The 20,879-nt window shown below is 41.8% G+C and overlaps 2 protein-coding genes across 2 annotated transcripts in view; both read left to right on the top strand.

Moving 5' to 3' along the window:
• Window positions 1–20,879, top strand: part of fbxl9 (F-box and leucine rich repeat protein) — a 144,291-nt gene that overhangs the window by 78,139 nt on the left and 45,273 nt on the right. The window lies entirely within an intron of this gene.
• elmo3 (engulfment and cell motility 3) overlaps window positions 1–20,879 on the top strand; it is a 66,868-nt gene that overhangs the window by 16,068 nt on the left and 29,921 nt on the right. The window contains exons 3-13 of the mRNA XM_080436717.1: window positions 658–698; window positions 969–1,041; window positions 3,236–3,286; window positions 4,588–4,757; window positions 8,337–8,436; window positions 8,793–8,944; window positions 12,493–12,571; window positions 14,295–14,345; window positions 15,234–15,356; window positions 16,805–16,927; window positions 19,527–19,631. Of these exons, the coding sequence (XP_080292843.1) occupies window positions 658–698; window positions 969–1,041; window positions 3,236–3,286; window positions 4,588–4,757; window positions 8,337–8,436; window positions 8,793–8,944; window positions 12,493–12,571; window positions 14,295–14,345; window positions 15,234–15,356; window positions 16,805–16,927; window positions 19,527–19,631 (1,068 nt within the window). The remainder of the gene's footprint in view (window positions 1–657; window positions 699–968; window positions 1,042–3,235; window positions 3,287–4,587; window positions 4,758–8,336; window positions 8,437–8,792; window positions 8,945–12,492; window positions 12,572–14,294; window positions 14,346–15,233; window positions 15,357–16,804; window positions 16,928–19,526; window positions 19,632–20,879) is intronic.

The raw sequence follows: 20,879 nt of genomic DNA, 5'->3' as shown, positions 1-20,879 counted from the left end.
AGGAGGCGCGCCGAAGGCGCGCCTCCGCGCAAGTGGAGCTTACTATGAAACCGTGCTCGGGTTGTGTCTCTGTGTGTGACTGTGTGCACTGCCTTTGTGCAGCTCCTCTGAGATAAGTAAATGTCCAATTTAGACGTACCATACATCAAATGAAAGGTCTTTGAAAACTGAACACACCTGTCAAGGTTGTGTTTAAGCCCGCCCCTTCCCCCGGAAGCCACGCCCCGGAGAAGGCTCCTAAAAACTCCCCATTGAAACCCCATGTTAAATGAAAAGTGCCCGAATCGCTCCGAAACTTTTTCTACCCCCCCTAAGTGGGGGTCTACGAACAAATACATTGGGCTCGGATTTTGGCTCCGCCCCCCGGAAGTGGGTGAAACAGGCACTTCAAACACTTTGTTGAATTGTTCAAAAACATTCAAAGTTTTTTTTTGGTGAATTTGTATTTTTCTAAGATGCTCCTTTTAACGCAGATTTTTTTATTTAATTTTAATTTTTTTATTGGCTACTTTTTTTTAATATTTTTTTTTCATTTTTTTTTACATTTTTTGCGTTCGCTTCCCGCGTTCGCGCGTCTTACTTGTGTTCATACAGGTGACATGAAATGTGTCGGTGTTTGTCGTGACCACGTTGTGTTTCTGTTGTGTTTCTGTACAGAAAAAGCCTCTCTCTGCTGTTATAAAAGAAGTCTGTGACGGGTGAGTGTATGTCTGTCGGTCGGTCGGTCGGTCGGTCGATCTGTGTGTGTGTGTGTGTGTGTGTGTGTGTGTGTGTGTGTGTGTGTGTGTGTGTGTGTGTGTGTGTGTGTGTGTGTGTGTGTGTGTGTGTGTGTGTGTGTGTGTGTGTGTGTGTGTGTGTGTGTGTGTGTGTGTGTGTGTGTGTGTGTGTGTGTGTGTGTGTGTGTGTGTGTGTGTGTGTTTTAATTGTTTGTGTGTGTGTGTGTTAATTGTTTGTGTGTGTGTGTGCAGGTGGAATCTCCCAGGTCCTGATAACTATGCCCTGCAGTATGCAGATGGAGTGCAGACCTACATCACTGAATCGGTGAGTCACAACCTCTGTGTGAATAAATCATCTTAGAATTCTACCTGATGTCAATGAATCAATTATTATGTCAATAATAACACACAATCTACAGGCATATTCAGGCGGCCGGTCAGATTTCACTGAGCTTTAATCTTGGTTAAACGGGAATTGAAATTGATTGAGATTTGAATGCTCAAAACGCGGCACGCACTTTGATGCTTCTGTGTGATGCATGTAGTATGTTAGACCAGGGGTCTTCAACAGGGGGTCCGGGACCCCTTGGGGGTCCTCAGAGTTACTCCAGGGGGTCCGCCAAATCTTTGTGTGATATGATGGTTTTTCTTTTTACATGAACCACTTGAACCATAGCATCTCTATTCTGATGAACATTAGCCGAAAATAGCAGATCTACAAGCTCACAACGCCTCGCGCTGCGAGGCGTTGTGTGCTTGTAGATCGGCTATTTTCGGCAAAGAGCTTTGGTGTAGACTAGAGGGGGAAAAGAAGAAAATCAAGCACCAAGTATTGAATGTTTAAGTGGTTAAATGTCTGAAATGAACCAAAAATATGAATTTACACTGCACTGATGATAGTCACTGAAGCTATCTACGAAGTCTATGAAAAAGTGTAATCTGCAACACAATTGTATGCAATGTAGTTGGGGGTCCCTGCTTCGTCTCTCTCTCTCAGCTAAGGGGTCCTTGGGCTGAAAACGTTGAGGACCCCTGAGTTAGACTATGGAGTGGTTTCTGCCTGACAGCAGCGATATATGAAAAGAGCATTTCAGATAGGTGATGAGTCAGCTGTGTGTTATGTTTTATGTCCAAAACCCTGTTGAGCTCCTATCATAACATTATCATGTTCTGGCCAGAGCCTCCAGAACAGAAAAGTCACAGTCGGTCAACGTAGCAATAATGTGTCTGCTATTAATACACCCAGGAAGTCTGTAGTAGACGGATACAGTTTCACACAGATAAAACACTGCCAAACACTCTCTCTCTCTCTCTGTCTGTCTGTCTGTCTGTCTGTCTGTCTGTCTGTCTGTCTGTCTGTCTGTCTGTCTGTCTGTCTGTCTGTCTGTCTGTCTGTCTGTCTGTCTGTCTCTCTCTCTCTCCCTCTGTCTGTCTGTCTGTCTGTCTGTCTGTCTGTTTGTCTCTCTCTGTCAGTCTCTCTCTGTCTGTCTGTCTGTCTGTTTGTCTCTCTCTGTCAGTCTCTCTCTGTCTGTCAGTCTCTCTCTGTCTGTCTTCCTCTCTCTGTCTTCCTCTCTCTGTCTTCCTCTCTGTCAGTCTAACCTCGCGTCACCAGTCTTTCCACCTCGGAGGAAAGCCTGGTGTTCGTTACTAAAGACCCATATGATCCGGTCTACTGAAAAAAAAAGGGGAAAAAAATCCTCTTTCCGTATTCTGCCCATCCGGTTTTTGCGGTGCGGCTTTGTTTTGGTTCCCCAATCCCTATTTAAATGGAATAGAATTTCCCCGTGGGATAATACAAATGCTAAATAGTCTCCGGATAGTGCACGCACATTTATATTTAAAAAATAAGCTAAACTATGCCGAATCAAGGATTTTATTAGGACGGACCTATTTTGTGGTGAGACGTGTTTCCGGTTCTGCCCATCCGGCCACTTTTTTTTTTTTTACTTGCGCTCCCGACCGGATCATATACCCGAAAAGGAATGATGCCCAGGCTACTGTCAGTCTCTCTCTGTCTTCCTCTCTCTGTCTTCCTCTCTCTGTCTTCCTCTCTCACTACCAAAGTGAGAAACACTACCAAACTCTCTCGTCTCTCTCTCTCTCTCTCTCTCTCTCTCTCTCTCTCTCTCTCTCTCTCTCTCTCTCTCTCTCTCTCTCAGTCTTTTGTCTCTCCCTTCCTCTCTCTAAGTCTCTCTCGGTCTTCCTCTCTCTAAGTCTCTCTCTGTTCTCTCCTTCGCCCTCTCTCTCTCTCTGTCTTACTTTACTGATTCTATTTGTTCAGAAGTGTTCAGGTGACTATATTTACTTAACGTGGTTTCATGCATGTGATAAGGTGATGTGTGTGTGTGCGTGTGTGTGTGTGTGTGTGTGTGTGTTATTTTTATCTGTGTGTCTGCCCTGTGTGTGCTTATTCTGACATGAAGCGTGTGTGTTTTGAGTAAACAAATGTTCTTTGTGTACTATTTTTAAATGTTTTCGTCCTGTGTGTGTGTGTGTGTGTGTGTGTGTGTGTGTGGTAGAATCGTCTGGACATAAAGAACGGCTGCATTCTGCGTCTGACCAAAGCACCGGTGAGGAAAACAACTCACTCTCTCACTCACCCACTCATGACAGGCATGGCCGAGACTATGTTTTGCACCCTGTCCGCCTGTCCGTCTGTTCGTCCATGTATCCGTCCGTCCATGTGTCCGTCTATGGACAGCTAATCTCCGGCACCGGAGCACAAATCGGTTCACATGATCTCTATAGTCAAGTGATCAAGACTGATCTGTCTGATTTTTCATATTCCATCCTGAGTGGTGAATTCCGAACATGGCTGGCCCACAATAACCTACCTGACCTGGCGGAGACCTGTGCTCCGAGCACTTTTTCTAGTCTCTGCTTTATTTTTGCTACACTGCCTGTCTTTAGGCATTGAACATAAGAGTAACAGACTCATTATTGCGCTGAATGATTGTTATATAGGCCTGGAAATTGAGTTAAATATTCTGGAAAAGTTTTGGAAAAGTTTTGGAAATTCATTGGTAAAAACATGTGGAAACCCACACATTTTACAATAATCTTATCACAGAGATTTAACACATTGGGTGCCAGAGGTTTATTAAAATATTATACGTTGAGTGCCAGCATTTCTTCCATCCACTTGCGTTATACATTTCGTGCTGTGAGAAGCCCTGACGAGGAAGTGCATGTAAACAAAGCGTGCGTGCGAGACGGCGGAGGGTCCCGACTAACGCCTGGAACAATAATATTTCCAACGCGACCCTCCATTGCAGCGTGATCGCCGATCGAAAACGGCTCGTTTCCACCAGATTAAAAAGAAATGGAGATATTAAGCTTTTAATCAAGGAGATAACATTGAAAACGCCGACCGGAAGGATTTTTGACATGGAGCCACATCCAGCCTCTTCTTCTCAGAAACTGCTTGGGTGATGTCAAAGTTTCGTTTTAGCGCCCCACGTGGCCCACATGTATAAAAATAGAATTGGGTCAAAAACGGTCCGGACCGTTTTTGGCATTCAATGTGTTAAATGTATCGTTAAATTGTCCTCCGTCATACACTAGGATGAATTGTTGAGCTGCAAATTCGGTCCCACTTAAACCCTCTATACTTGATGAAACGTCGGCGAAAATAGCAGATATACAAGCTCACAACGCGTTGCGTTGCAACGCGTCGTAAACTTGTAGATCTGCTATTTTTCAACGTTCATCCCCGAATTTTAAGCTTTGATTATATTTTGATTATCGCGATAATATTTTTAATCACAATTATTTTTGTCATTTTCATATCATCCCATCACTCACTCACTCACTCACTCACTCTGTGTGTCTGTGTGTCTGTGTCTGTGTCTGTCTGTGTCTGTGTGTGCAGGGCCGCTGTGCAGAGGACCTCTACAAAGGCATCCAGAGCTCAGACTCGGGTGTTCGATGTGACTCGTTAAAACAGCTGGCCACCGTCTCAACCGACGTCACGTTTGCTCAAGAGTTCATCAGCCGAGACGGACACTCCCTATTGGTCAAGATAGTGGAGGATGCTAATGAGTCAGTAAACCCTCTAGCTGTGTGTGTGTGTGTGTGTGTGTGTGTGTGTGTGTGTGTGTGTGTGTGTGTGTGTGTGTGTGTGTGTGTGTGTGTGTGTGTGTGTGTGTGTGTGTGTGTGTGTGTGTGTGTGTGTGTGTGTCATTTATAGTTTTTGTGCGAGCTTGTAAATCTTAAAAAGTGTGGAACCTTTCAACAACTCAAATCTTGTATAGGGTTCCCTGGAACATTTTTTTTTATTACTTGAGTAAAGGTATTAATACCACAATGTAGAAGTACTCTGTTACAAGTAAAATGCCCGTGTTCAAAATGTTACTTGAGTAAAAGTAGAAAAGTAATGCCATCAAAATATACTTATAAGTACCAAAAGTAAAAGCACTAAACTGTTTGAAAACAGCAGATCTACAAGCTCACAACGCGATGCGACGCGTAATACATATTACATTATTTCTGAACGATTGAGGCATCTAAACAGCACCATATATCGTATAAATCAAGCTTTCCTCATATTACCTGGGGGGGGGGGGGAATACAACTAAATCAAAACTAAACTAAAACTAGTCAATTCCTAAAACTTAAACAATTTTGCACTTTTAAAACTTAACCCATTAACACATTGACTGCCAGAATTATTTCAGATTTTTTGCAGTTTATTGCCAGAGATGTTTCATTGGGAAAAAAAAGTACTCAGGAGTTAACAAGTTTTAAGTTAACAAGGAAGTGGATAGGAGTCTAGATCTTCAAAAAAATCATATCTCCTTGGTCTTTGGGTCAAATAAAAAAAAGAAAATGTAAACAAAACAAAAACAAATGATTTTTTTTCCCTTTTTCTAAAAACGAGTTAACTCGTTCTTGGCAATCAAGTGATGGATTCTAAAAACTAGTAAAAACAAGTTAACTCGATCTAACTCGATCTACAAGCTCGTAGCGCGGCACCGATCTGCTATTTTTAAAAAATCTTGAAAATGTGTGCAAATCTTTGAATATATATTGTTTAAAGCGAAAATTGTTGACTCTATTCTTTGCTTCTGGGGGGCCCCTGGAACAAAACATTATGAGATGGGGGTCGGCGGCCAAATACATATCATTTTGGGGGTACTTTGACATGAAAAAGTTTGAGCAACAACTGATATAGAAACATACAGAATACTGTTGGGATTTAGAAGACATTTGTAGAATCGGCTTCAGGTCTTAATGGGTTAAACTTAAATCAAACACCAAACTGACAAAAAAATAAAAACGAAAACTAATGAATTTTTCAAAGCTATAATAACTCCGGTTGGAACTATACGGAACCCATCTTGTGATTTTCATAAGATGTAGTATGTACAGGACACACAAAAAATTTTTTTCCTGTTTGTACGTTATCACGTTATCACGTTATCACGTTATCACGTTATCACAGGACATCTGATACGCCACGTCAAACAGGAATTGTATTTAGACGAATGACGCAACAGAAAGTATCACCTACAGTACTTCAGCATCATCATATGTCATGTTGTGTAACCTTTTAGATTAAACATTTTGATATTGCACAATAACCATTCTACATACTGTAAATGTGTTGTATGACCACTTCTCTAAATACTGTTTTAGTCATGACGAGTGTCTGCTGGTTTCAGGCCTCGAGTCTCACGCCAGAGGAAGCGCTTTAGAAGTGGTGGGAAAAAAAGTACTCAAATATTTTACTTTGGTAAAAGTATCAATACTGCAATGTGGAAGGACTCTGTTACAAGTGAAAGTCCGGAATTCATAAATGTACTTGATTAAAAGTGCAAAGGTATTTTTTACTAAAAGTACCAAAAGTAGAAGTATTTCACAAGTTTTCAAATGTATAAAATGTATACAAAATCTTTTGAAAATAGCGGATCTACAAGCTCACAACGCGTTGTGAGCTTGTAGATCTGCTATTTTCAAATGGCCATGGTTTTGTAGTAATAATCCAAATCTACAAAGTAACTAGTAACTAAAGCTGTCAAATAATTGTAGTGGATTAAAATAGTACAATATTTGCCTCTTGAGATGTAGTGGAGTTGGAAGTAAAAGTAGAGAAAATTGGAAATACTCCAGTAAAGTAAAAAAAAAAAAAAAAAAACTCAAAATTGTACTTAAGTACAGTACTTGAGTAAATGTACTTAGTTACTTTACACCACTGCGCTTTAGAAGCAGAATGATTCCTTTCATTTTTACTTTCATTTTGACCAGAAATGTGTTTCTAGTTTCAGCCAGCAGCTAAAACAAGCTGCAGACAGGAAGCTGTAATGACCATGAAGCTAGCAGAGGTGTCACCGTGTCAGCAGTGGTGTAAAGTACAACTAAGTACATTTACTGAAGTACTGTACTTAAGTACAATTTTGTGGTATTTTTACTTTACTGGAGTATTTCCAACTTTCAGTACTTTTGCTTCTACTCCACTACATCTCAGAGGCAAATATTGTACTTTTTACTCCACGACAATTATTTGAAAACTTTAGTTAATTTGCAATTATAAATTATTATATTATGAAACATACATTAACCACTTTAGCCCTATTTTATACCTAGGCTATTTGAAAATAGCAGATAAGCTCACAAGTTTTGAGCTTGTAGATCGGCTATTCTCAAACATTTTAGTACTTTTACTTTTGGTACTTTAAGTATATTTTGATACCGATACTGTTGTACTTTTACTCAAGTAAATTTTGAATTCCGGGCTTTTACTTGCAACGGAGTATTTCTATATTGCAGTATTGATACTTTTACTTAAGTAAAATGTCCGAGTACTTTTTCCGCCACTGTGTGTCAGTGTTTCAGGGTTGTTATAGTAAACTAAAACTAGGACTTAAAGGTAGGGTAAGTGATCTTTTTTGGTGAAAGCAAAACGTTTTTTTTGTTTGTTAAAAGGTTAAAGCACTATTCTGATAGTAATCATTGTTCTAGAGTGTTCTCTTTAGCTCTTTAAATAAACAGAAAATAAATGTTCAGGTGGGCTGAACATTTTCAGCCAATCAGACATTTATCAGTGTTCCATTGTGTCTGCTCATGTCTTTTTTCTGTCATCACTTCCTATTTCACTTGTTTCATCTGTGTCCTGTGTACGTTCTCTCTCCTGATTGGATAAAACGGGTATCCCGACCTGAACATGCATTTTCTGTTTACTAAAGAGACGGGGAGACTCCTGTTACTGTACAAACACTCTGTAGCAATGAGTACAATCTGAATATAGAGCTAATTTAAAGTAATGAACAGACGCGTCGCTAGGTCTCTACTAGGTTGGGGGCTTAGCCCCCCAGGCAACGGTCCCTCCTCCCCGCGCGCGCGGATTTCGGCGGATTTGGGTACTTTTCCCCCCGTTTTTTGTTACTTTATTTCGGTTTTAGGGTTAGGGGTAGGGTTAGGTTAGGGTTATAGATATATAATTCAAAAAATATATAAAAATCTTTTTTATTTTATTTTATTTTTATTTTATTTTTTTATTGGTGGCTTTGGATAAAACATTGGTGGCTATAGCCACCGAAGCCCCCGCGTGACGACGCCCCTGGTAATGAATAGGTCATGTAATATAAATGAATATGTAATATTATTTATTTGTGTGGACAGAGCTCCAGTCATCATGACCCACACCCTGACAGGCTTCATGGAGCTGATGGATCATGGCATTGTTTCATGGGAAAACCTGTCGTGTGTCTTCATCAAGAAGGTACGTGTCTGTCTGCCTGTCTGTCTGCCTGTCTGTCTGTCTGTCTGTCTGCCTGTCTGCCTGTCTGTCTGTCTGTCTGTCTGTCTGCCTGCCTGCCTGCCTGTCTGTCTGTCTGTCTGTCTGTCTGTCTGTCTGTCTGTCTGTCTGTCTGCCTGCCTGCAGAAAAAAAAAGTCATGGTATTTTTTTTTCTTTAAAACCTTTCTTTAAAGCCCCATTTACATGGACACTTTTATTCCATTCCGATTGAAATCAATCTGATTAAAGGTTTTGGGTCACCTGTTTACACGGGATGTGATCTAATCCCATCTGGAATGACATTCCTTGTCATTCATTCCCTGTTTTCTCCACGTTTCAGATCGCCAGTTTCGTCAACGCTAAGGTGGCGGACGCCTCCATCCAGCAGGTGTCCCTGGACATCCTGGAGAGCATGGTGCTGAGCAGCCACAGCCTGTTCCTACAGGTCAACCAGGAGGTCACACTGGAGAGGCTTATCGCTCACCTACAAGTGTAAGTTCACCTCTTACACCCTCTATCTAGACCTTAGTAAACTGGGCCTGAGTTGCCTCTGTATTTGGACCTCCCCCCTGATTTATGAAAAGGCTACTATAGGCTACAGTGAAGTCGGGACTGACTAATGACTTCACTGTAGCCTATAGTAGCCTTTTCATAAATGATATTTGTACTTAGGCTGTCCTGAAAGTTTATAATATTTAGAGAAATTTAAAGTTTCAAATACAAAAGTAGTAGTAGTAGAAGTTGTGAATTATCAAACTGGACATTTAGACTGAATGTTTCTTTTATCCTCATCTTGCTCTAATGCACGCAACTGTTTCGCCAGGTTCTATTTGTGTTGTTTCTCATAAGCGTGCATCTGTTGTCCGTCAACAACACAGTAGTCTGTGCCTTGACTTCAGTGCGCTGACTCTCTCCCCACCCGCCCCCTTGCGCTTCAACAATATGGGATAAGGCAGTTCGCAGACCGGATAGCCTACAAAAAGGCCTATAAGCTGATCCCAGCCTAGTAGTGTAAAGTTGCATAATAATGGATTGAGTCATACACAGCTCAGTGGCTCTGTGGTCAGAGGGTCCGCCCTGAGGTTGGGAGGTCTCTGGGTTCAATTCCCCGGCCGGGTCATACCGAAGACTATAACAAAACAATGGGACCCAATGCCTCCCTGCTTGGCGCTCCGCATCAAGGGTTGGATTGGGGGGTAAGTCCCTGTGACCAGGGGGGTGTACTCCTACATCAAGCAGCCACACGCTACAGAGATAGGCTCCCTGACTTATGGGCCACATGGCTCAGAAAGGCTGCTTCTACTTAAAGGTAGGGTAAGTGATATTTTTGGGTTAAAACAAAAAGTATTTTGTTAAAAGGTTAAAGCACTATATATTCTGATAGTAATCATTGCTATAGAGTGTTTGTTCAGTAACAGGAGTCTCCCCGTCTCTCCAGCTCTTTAATAAACAGAAAATACATTTTCTGGTAGGTGTCAAAATCTCAGCCAATCAGGAGAAAGTACCCATTTTTAAGCTTCATTTTTATAGGGTTCCTGTTCAAATTTTGCCTGCTCATTTCTTAGTGTCATCACTTCCAATTTCACTTGTTTAATCTATATCCTGATTGAGTTCTCTATCCTGATTGGATAAAATTGGAAATGAAACTGAAACTAAAATGCATTTTCTGCTTTATAAAGAGCTGGAGAGACATGGAGACTCCTTATATGGACAGGACACTCTATAGTAACGAGCACTATCAGAACATAGACCCATTTTGCGATTATTTGAATAATAGCAAATCACTTACCCTACCTTTAACTTCATGTCAAGGTAAACTTTATTGTCCACAAGGGAAATTTGGCTTGGGCTTTCACCCCTGCTGCAGCCACACACAAAACATCAGTGACAAAAGACAAAGTACATAACAGGGGGGGACACAACATTACACCAGTGCACAGATAGTGGTCAATCTAATCTTCTCACAGTCAATGCCCGTTTCAGAGCCTCGTTCAGCATTTTAGTTGACACCGGTACGAACGATTTTTAAAATCTGACATAGTTCCATTTTGGTTCGCTGTACCTTCTCCCAGAGGGCATCATTACAAACTGTCCATGTAGAACATGGGTAGCATCACTGACTGTTTTCTGAGCCTGTCTTAACGTAGCCTTAACGTAAATAGACTGCAGAGAGGGGAGTTGTCTTAAGGCCTTTGCAGACAGGGTGCGATTTTTCGCACGGAAAAAACGGACAATATCATTTTTTTAATGAACACATGGTTCTCTATGACCTCATGCACACCGGCTCCGAATTTACCGTGCGGCGAGGCGATGCGTTTTTTTTTTCAATCGAACCCAGTTCGATGTGTGCGTCTTTCCGCATGCGGTAAAAACTGATTGACTAATCGCACGACAGAGATATTATTAGACAGCGCCGTAAACTATATGCCCAAGCCAACATGCTTGTTCGCAAATTCAATTTCTGCTCAGTTCCAGTGAAAATCTCACTTTTTAAAGCTTACTGCACTCCGCTATACACGGCCCACCTGTGGCGACACTACAAAAAGGGCAGTCTGCAAAAAATGACAGTGGCCTATAACGACTGCATGAGGCTACTGCTCAAAGCCCCAAGATGCTGTAGTGCCAGTCAAATGTTTGTAGAAATAAATGTACCCACTTGCCCTGCTGTATTACGAAACCTGATGTATAGATTTATGTACAGGTTAACAGACTCTGTGAACAGCATCATTGTATCACTCTCTAATCCTGCCAAGAGCTCTGTTAGGCTGTCATCTAAGCTATGGACACACTGGCGCTCTAGCCTGTATGTGCAGAGATAAGGCTGAAAGTTGATTTATTGTTTTTTATATGTTTTATGTGTTCTTCACTATGGACCCCCCTGTGTGTGTCTTGAATAAAGTTTGAATTGAATTGAATTGCACCCTGTCTGCAAAGGCCTTTACTCCTATTATCTTCCCTGCAGTCTGCACCATCGGAGCAATTTGGACCTCAGTTGCACTGAGAGGTTACCAAACCAAACTGTGATGCCAAATCTGACCAGGCTGTCCAAGACCGCTCGGTAGAACACTAGCATAAACTTTCGGTCAACACCGTGAACCCTGAGACGGCGGAGGAAATGCAGTCTTTGCTGTACTTTACTACAGAGACTGTCCACGTGTGTGTTCCACGTTAGCGAGTTGTCAATAACAGTGGTGGAAAAAGTACTCAAATGTTTTACTTAAGTAAAAGTATCAATACTGCAATGTAAAAGTCCGGAATTCAAAATTTACTTGAGTAAAAGTACAAAAGTATTGGTATCAAAATGTACTAAAGTACCAAAAGTAAAAGTACAAAATATTTGAAAATAGCAGATCTACAAGCTCACGTTGTGAGCTTGTAGATCGGCTATTTTCAAATAGCCTAGATATAAAATAAGGCTAAAGTGGTTAATGTATGTTTCATAATATCATAATTTATATCTGCAAAGTAACTAGTAACTAAAATGTTCAAATAAATGTAGTGGAGTAAAAGTACAATATTTGCCTCTGAGATGTAGTGGAGTAGAAGTAAAAGTATTGGAAATTGGAAATACTCAAGTAAAGTGCAAATACCTCAAAATTGTACTTAAGTACAGTACTTAAGTAAATGTACTTAGTTACTTTCCACCACTGGTCAATACTAATGCCCAAGTATTTATATGAGGAGACCTGTGAGAGGGTGGAGTCATGAATGACCACAGGCCTGTGGTCACCGATGCTCCTAGGGTCCAACACCGTCTAAGGATAAGGATAATTCCTTTAACAGGTCCGTTCATGAAGGTCCTTGCGGTCTTGTTTCCAATGAGGGCCTGTGAGCAATTAGGGGTTAAGAGTCTTGCTCAGGGACAAATTTCATTTCCTCGACACATTTGCTGGCCTGGCCTGGAATCGTACCTGGGGCAACCAGGGCCTCTGGCTCTCCTGTGTCTTCCTAACGTTGAGAACAAGGTGGTTGTCAGCCAATCAGATAATGGGTGTTTATCATTCTATTTAGTATTCTTTTCGTTTTCCTGTTTTTTGCAGAACAAATCAACAGATCCAGACCAAAGCCATGGCCCTGCTGATGGCCTTACTGCAGACAGCTGGAGACACAGACAGACAGGTACTCAGCCTGTCTCACTGCTGCTCTCAGACCCCGTGTATTTGTTGTTATTATTATTCAACCTTTATTTAGACGCTCACTGGTGGTAATCATTCAGACCAGAGTGTCATTCTGAAGAGAGACGTCTGGTTCAGACAGCACGCACACACACACACACACACACACACACTCACTCACTCACTCACTCACTCACTCACTCACTCACTCACTCACTCACTCACTCACTCACTCACGCACTCACTCACTCACGCACGCACGCACGCACACGCGCGCACACACGCAGACACTAGACTAGAGGAGCCAGCCCTATCGAAGGTCTTGAAGGGCGGATCCAAAGCCTTGGGCTCGGTACCAGCGCCGCTTCCTATTGCTTCACCAATCTATGAGGCAAAAAGGCATGGGTTTCCGAGGCTACACACACACACACACACACACACACACACACACACACACACACACACACACACACACACACACACACACACACACACACACACACACACACACACACACACACACACACACAGACAAGACAATTCACAGAATACAGATACTGGGTTGTGTATCATGTCTCTTCTCTTCACTGTGCCGCCGACAGTCTCTCTCTCTCTCTCTTTCCTTCTCTTCTCTTCTCTTCTGTCTCTGTCTCTGTCTCTGTCTGTCTCTCTCTCTCTCTCTCTCTCTCTCTCTCTCTCTCTCTCTCTCTCTCTCTCTCTCTTTCCTTCTCTTCTCTTTCTCTCTCTCTCTCTCTCTCTCTCTCTCTCTCTCTCTCTTCCATCTCTCAACAGCTCAGATCACTTTTTTCTCTCACCATCTGGTTTTGTCCTTTCTCTCTCTCTTGTCTCGTCTGTTTCTCTCCTTCTCTCCCTCCACCCAGGGATACATCTGCTTTTAATATCCCCTCCCTCTGCTCATTCATTCATTGTTTTTGTTTTAATCTCCGTTGGGGGTGTGTTTTATTCCTCTGCTTCTGGATAATTTCCCTTTTGGGAAATGTCGACTGTCTGATACATTAGATATCTATGTTTGATGACGTCACCATTTAATTCATAATGTATGTATGTTAACCTTAACCACCTTTTATCTTATTTCATTTTGTCACAAACGTTACGTTCCGACGCATTGTGAATTTGTAGATCTGCTATTTTTTGGCTATTTTAGTATGTAGGGCTGAAGGGGTTAAGACACCACCCCCCCTCCCCCCGTTTCTTTACAAAACATGCCTCTACATCTCATGACACACACACACACACACACACACACACACACACACACACACACACACACACACACACACACACACACACACACACACACACACACACACACACACACACACACACACACACACACACACACACACACACACACACACACACACACACACACACTGGTGCATACAGCTCCAACCGTAGGAGATTGATTAGAGCTCTTTGAGGAAGTGTGTGTGTGTGTGTGTGTGTGTGTGTGTGTGTGTGTGTGTGTAATGTACCAGTGTGTGCCGCTCCCCTCACAGGGGTCAAAGTCTCGTACACAGCCCCGCCCACTGCCCTGCATAGCGAGTGACCATAGAGCGCGCACTGCCACCCTGTGTTGGAACGGTGTCATTACACCCTGGTATCTGCTGTCTGCTACATGGGAGCCGGTGGAACGTTGAAGAACAAAGCAGTTGTTTTTACAACAATAAATGTTTCTTTTGTATTGTCTTTTTTTTTTGTTGCAGGACCTGTTTGCATTCCTGGCCAAGAAGAATCTACGTCAGTTCATTTACAAGGTGATGTCTGTTTGATTTTGACAAAGTATACTCCCAAGTATTCAAAAGTACAAATTATGAATTACATTTTCTTTATAATGTCAACATGTTGCTGTAAGGAAATATTGAACTTTTCAAAATAAACAAATCAGATTTTTTTCAAAAATACTGAAAATAGCTGATCTACAAGGTCACAACACGTCGTGCCGCGACGTGTTGTGACCTTGTAGATCGTCTATTTCCACTACTAGAGGTTCGGACCGCCACGCGGCCCTCAACACCTATGTCGCACCACATATATGGGCATGCCCCCTTTGGTGCCCATATATGGACTGATTTGTTTGCGCCTGATGCCATGACGACACATTGAGGTTAGACAACACACTCCATATTTGGGCGTAGCTGCATTGGGAACTCCTGATATGGTTATGGCTGAGTCATGGTGACATGACGTCAAAGGTCCGCTATTTTTCTAAGCTTGGGTCCCAGTAGTCCTTTTCCTATGAATGAAGCAGAGAGAAAGTCATGGGCTTTCCAAAAAACCCAAATACTCCAAAGATAATTTATCCGCAATAGAGATCCTGTTCAAATTGTCTGCTATTTATTTTCCTTCCAATTTCAGTTTGGAAGAAATTGGTATCCCGAGTAAATATGTTTTCTGTTTTCTGAAGAGCTGGAGAGACGGGGAGACACCTGTTACTGAACAAACCATCATTATTCGGAATATAGAGCTATTTAACACCTATTATTATACAATAAAAAAAAAAAAGAAAAAAAAGATCTAGATATGTACATACACATAGCATAAGACCAGCAGGTACAGTATGTACTTGAGGTGAAGCATAAGGTGCTAAAGTGGTAAAATAGCTGTCATTAAAGCCGTGTGTGTGTGTTTGTGTGTTGTTTCAGAACATCATCCATAGTTCTGGTCCAGTAGGGGATGAGATGGCTCATTATCTGTACGTCCTGCAGTCTGTCACCATGAACCACCTGGAGAGCCGCATGAGGACTCCTCTGGACTCATACAACCAGGTGACAGGATGATAAATAATTTAGCGCTATAGAATAATGTATTTCTATAGCGCTTTTCAAAAGGTACTGTACAGAACAGAACAAACTAAATAATAATAAACAGTGGTGTAAAGTAACTAAGTACATTTACTCAAGTACTGTACTTAAGTACAAATTTGAGGTATTTGTACTTTACTTGAGTATTTCCAATTTCCAATACTTTTACTTCTACTCCACTACATCTCAGAGGCAAATGTTGTACTTTTACTCCACTACAGTTATTTGAAAACTTTAGTTACTTTGCAGATAAATGATCATATAAAAAAACATACATTAACACATTCCATGCCAGACGTTAATCTCATAATGTACTCTACTCACCAGTGCCAACGTGTTATTGTTGTTTTTTTGTTTTTTTCACGTCGCCATAGACCTTGTTAAAATCCTTAAGATTGAGCTGTGCACTGTTTGTAAACATCGCCGAGATCTCAGTGCTTCTACCAGTGAAGACCACGTGTCAAACGGGGCATCCATGTTGTAGTTAGAACGGTTTACGTTAAACAGTGATATGCGAGGAGAAAAAACTACAAGGAGAAAATGGAGTTTCAGTTTCGTCATTAGAATGGGGGCCGACGGGATCGGCAAAACCGGATCCCAAATAATTCAGTTTCCGGATGCTGTGGCTACAATGAAATGTGCCGTACCAAAAATTGAAAAAAGTCATTTAAAAAAAAAAAAAGGAAAAAGCACCGGTTCGCATAGATCTACGCGATTGGCACGTGGCGGCTTTAAATAGGTTTGCGTAGATCTACGCGATTGGCACTCAATGTGTTAAGCACTTCAGCCCGATTTTATACATCTACAAGCTCACAACGCGTCGCATCGCTGCTATTTTCAAACACTTTAGTACTTTTATTTTCGATACTTTAAGTACATTTTTATATTACTTTTGTACTTTTACTCAAGTAACATTTTGAACACAGGCCTTTTACTTGTAACAGAGTATTTTAATACTGTGGTATTGCTACTTTTACTTAAGGTGCACTTCTTCCACCACAGACTTAAAAAACAAGCAAACAACAGAGCAAAATCAGAACGCAGCAACGATAAAACAGCTTTAAAAAAATAAGAATGTCACATGCAGAACGGTTAAGAAAAACGCTTGACATGGAGGTAGGTTTTCAGAAGCGACTTCAAAGAAAGGCACTGCCGTTGCTAGCCGTAGCTCCTCAGGTAGGCCATCTCACATTACCAGCAGACAGCTACAACCAGGTGGGATACCAGTAGACTGTTATAACCAAGTGAAGTTTGAGTTTGTTGTTTTTAAATGTGCTATATAAATAAAGATGACTTGACTTGAGTTATAACCAAGTTATAACTCTCTCTCTCTCTCTCTCTCTCTCTCTCTCTCTCTCTCTCTCTCTCTCTCTCTCTCTCTCTCTGTCTCTTTATCTCTCTCTCCCCATCAGGAACAGAGGGAGATCCTCCACAGTCTGCGTCAGGCGGCGTTCGAGACGGAGAGCGAGAACAGTCTGAGCAACGAGAGACGACGCTCGCTCTGCGCCAAGGAGTTCAAGAAACTGGGCTTTTCTGTGAGTGTGTGTGTGTGTGTGTGTGTGTGTGTGTGTGTGTGTGTGTTACTATCAGTGTTGTGCATGACGGCGTTTAAATAAACGCCGTTACCTAACGGCGTTATTTTTTCCAGTAACGAGTAATCTAATTAATTACAATTTCCATCGCTGCAACACCGTTACCGTTACTGACAATGAAATGTGCTCCGTTACTATGTCAAGCGTTCCCAAGCTTTCTGTTACCACGGGCCGGCTGTGTGTGTGTGTGTGTGTGTGTGTGTGTGTGTGTGTGTGTGTGTGTGTGTGTGTGTGTGTGTGTGTGTGTGTGTGTGTGTGTGTGTGTGTGTGTGTGTGTGTGTGTGCGTGCGTGCATTGCGCGCTACTACAGGCTGGGGCCGCTTCTCCTCCTGCTGCAAACGTGACACGGTTAGAAAAAATACCAAGGATACGACAGTGATGTCTCTTACTCTTACTCCGCAACCAGGAAGTAACACGGACTCGACGCTGTTTAAGCAGTGACATGACATCACTGACGGATCCTTGGTATTTATATCTTCATGGGTATTTTTTACACACAAACCCAGCGCGGCGCACACACACAAACAAACTAACTTTAACAACCAGACCAGTAAAGAGATGGCGAGTCACGAGCAATCCGACAAGATGGCTTTCACAAATTGGCGGTACAAGCACTACTTCATCTTTATTGAAAGGAAAGGAAAGAATGTACACGTGAAGTGCACGTTGTGTGCCAGGGGGAAGTGTTTGTCCACGTCTGTCCAAAGCAACCCAGCAAGCACAGTCAGGACCCGGACCAATCAGTGACGTCTCGATTGGGGCTAGATCAAGTCAAACCAAGACAAGTCAGATCTGGCCCAGAATATCACCTGATTTCAACCAAAATTAATCCTGACCACAAAAACGTCACCCAAAATTGCTGTCCAAATGTCCATATGATGTCCCGGTGATGACGTCCTGTAAATGACGTAAAGATCATCCCCATATGGGCTGTGATCTGGCCTAGTCCTGAACGTCACCGGGGTGATGACCGGGCGTCATCATAACGTCATCATGACGTCATTGTGCTTGCTGGGAACTCCAATGTAGTGTGTGTGTGTGTGTGTGTGTGTGTGTGTGTGTGTGTGTGTGGGGTGTGTGTGTGTGTGTGTGTTCCTCTGCGCAGCGCGGAGTGAACAGTCATCTACGTGCAGACTACAGACTACTATGCAGCCCCTCGAGTTAAAAATGGAAGAGAAGCAACACTTTATAAAATAAATGTCCGTTTATAAGTTGTTGTGTCACTGTAGCAGCATGCTGAGTGATAATGGCCCACAGCTGTTTGTTCTTCTTGCAGAGTCTCCGACGCAAGATCATTTTGTAATTAAAGAAAGCTTCTGCGCTGTATTAGCTACACACACGCATGAACAACAACAACGTTGCTGGGACCGGGTGTAGGCTACTGCTTGTGTTTAAAACAGTCTTTTCTTTCTCTCTCTGCTGCTGCTCTCTCTGGGCTAGAGCCTAATTTACACTTCGCAGCACGACGGTGTCCCGTGCTTAAAATAGCAGATATACAATCTCACAACGTGGTGCAACTCATTGTGAGCTTGTAGGTCTGCTATTAACACATCGACCGCCAGAGGTTAATCTCATAATGTACTCACCAGTGCCAAGGTGTTTTTGTTGTTTTTTTGTTTTTTTCATGTCGCCATAGATCTTGTTAAAATCCTTAAGATTGAGCTCTACACGGTCTGTTTACATCCGCGAGATCTCCCTGTATCTCCCAGTGAAGATCGCGTGTCAAACGGGGTATCCATGTTGTAGTTAGAGCGGATTACGTTAAACAGTGAAATGCGAGGAGAAGAAACTACAGGAAGAGAATTGAGTTTCAGTTTCGTCTGTAGAATGGGAGCGGGCGTGATCGTCAAAACCGGATCCCAAATAATTCTATTTCCGGTCATCAAACCGGAAACGGAAGTGGATCAAAAAAATTCCGAAAGTGCACCCGGACCGCGCATGCGCGAAAAGACCGCAGCCCGTAGGGCTACGGTCTCGGCGCTTAACAGTTGGATTTAACGGACCGTAGGACTACGTTCTTGGCGGTTAATGTGTTAAAACATTATGGCTACAAATGGCATAATCCTGGATTATATTCATATAAATTTGAGGGGGTCCCCAGATTAAACAAGCTCAGTGCTTAATGAGTTTTCCAGTTTAGTAGACCTTGTATTGTGAACTTGTACTTCCATGTACTGTTATGTACTGTCATGTACTGTTCTCATGTCTTACTAAATAAAGTACATCAATCAATCAATCAATCAATCAATCAGTGAAGTGCTATGACTTAATTCCAAGTGTTTGTCAGGGTGGGGGGGGGGTCCTCGGTTCAAATATGATTATTTTGGGAGGTTGTGGCCTGCAAAGGTTAAGAACCACTGGTCCAGGACCAGGTCATACAAAGACAATTGTAGTGGATTGGAAACGGTCTGTTTACATGAAGATTTTCATGTCTTACCATAAGAAAGTCAACTCAGCTTGGCTTTAACAGGGAGTTATTTTATCTATGTATTTATGATCATTCATTATTATTATTATTATTCCTGCTATGTTTTCCTTCCAGAACAACAGTAATCCGGGTCAGGACTTGGTGAGAGCTCCGCCTGGTCTCTTAGCGTTGGACACCATGCACTACTTCGCCTCACGCTATCCTGACGCCTACAGCAGGGTGAGCTATTCCATGTTATGTTAGCAACAGCTTTTACATTTAATACGTTGTATAATAGTCTACAGTATGTTTAACCCATTAACTCATTGAGTGCCTGAATTATTTCTGGCTATTTCTGGCCAGTACGATTTTGATTTATTTATTTATTTTAAGTAAAAAGTGCTTAGGAAGTGAGATACAGCCTTTTTCAGTTATAAGTTAAACAAGGAGTGGATGGAGCTCCATAGCGGTAAACACGTGAAACACGTTAATGGCACTCAATGAGTTAAGACCTGCGTCACTTTTTCATTTGAGAAAAAAAACACATTATTTTACACTTTGGCTATTGAAAAATAGCAGATCTACAAGCTCATAGCGCGGCACGCGCTATGAGCTTGTAGATCTGCTGTTTTTGAAAAATTATGAAAATGTGTGCAAATCTTAGAATACATATATTTTTAAAGCAAACATTTTAACTCAAATCTTTGCGTCTGGGGGTCCCTGGAATAAAATATTTTGAGATGGGGGTCCGCGGCCAAATACATACATTTTGGGGGTCCTTGACATGAAAAAGTTTGAGAACCACTGATATAGAAACATAGGTTTTTCAGAAAACTGTTGGGATTTGGAAGACATTGGCTAAGAATCGCCCTCAGGTCTTAAAGGGTTAATAAGTTGTATAAGAGTCTATGTTTAAACTGATGGTAGAATTTAGCTTTTATCTGTCACTTACTTATGCAATTACTTACTTAAAAAATATATACAATAAAGATAAAATACTTGATGTAATGTAAAATACTGTAAGAGTTACGGTAGGGTCTTGTCTTAGAAAGTAGTTCATCTTCTTTCCATGTAGAATACATTTTTTCTTGCTAAATAGTAAGCACATCGTGGAATTTAAATTATATATATTTTATTAGGCCTGTCCCCGACTAAGGATTTGTTTAGTCGAATCTAATTGGCGACTAATTGCCACTAGTCGACTGGCAGTCGACTAAGGAAAAAAAAAAGGTTTTTTTTTTTTGTTTGTTTTTTTGGGCCAAAATACATTTTATTTCAAAGGGCCAAGTCTACACAGTTTGTTTTGTGTCTCCAGCAGAGTTTCTAGTGTCTCTATCTCTCTCTGGAAGAGGTTGCACATGAACTCTGCAGCCGCACTGAGGCGCTCCAACACAAACAATACCAATACAAAGACGAGGAATAAGAAGAATACAGTGGAAGTTACGTGTGGTTGCAGGTGTAGACTTGGCCAAAAAACTATTAAAAACA

This window comes from Gymnoscopelus braueri, assembly GCF_963280865.1.
Source record: "Gymnoscopelus braueri genome assembly, chromosome: 9".
Classification (NCBI taxonomy): Eukaryota; Metazoa; Chordata; class Actinopteri; order Myctophiformes; family Myctophidae; genus Gymnoscopelus; species Gymnoscopelus braueri.
This window is presented reverse-complemented; position numbering and strand designations above follow the sequence as displayed.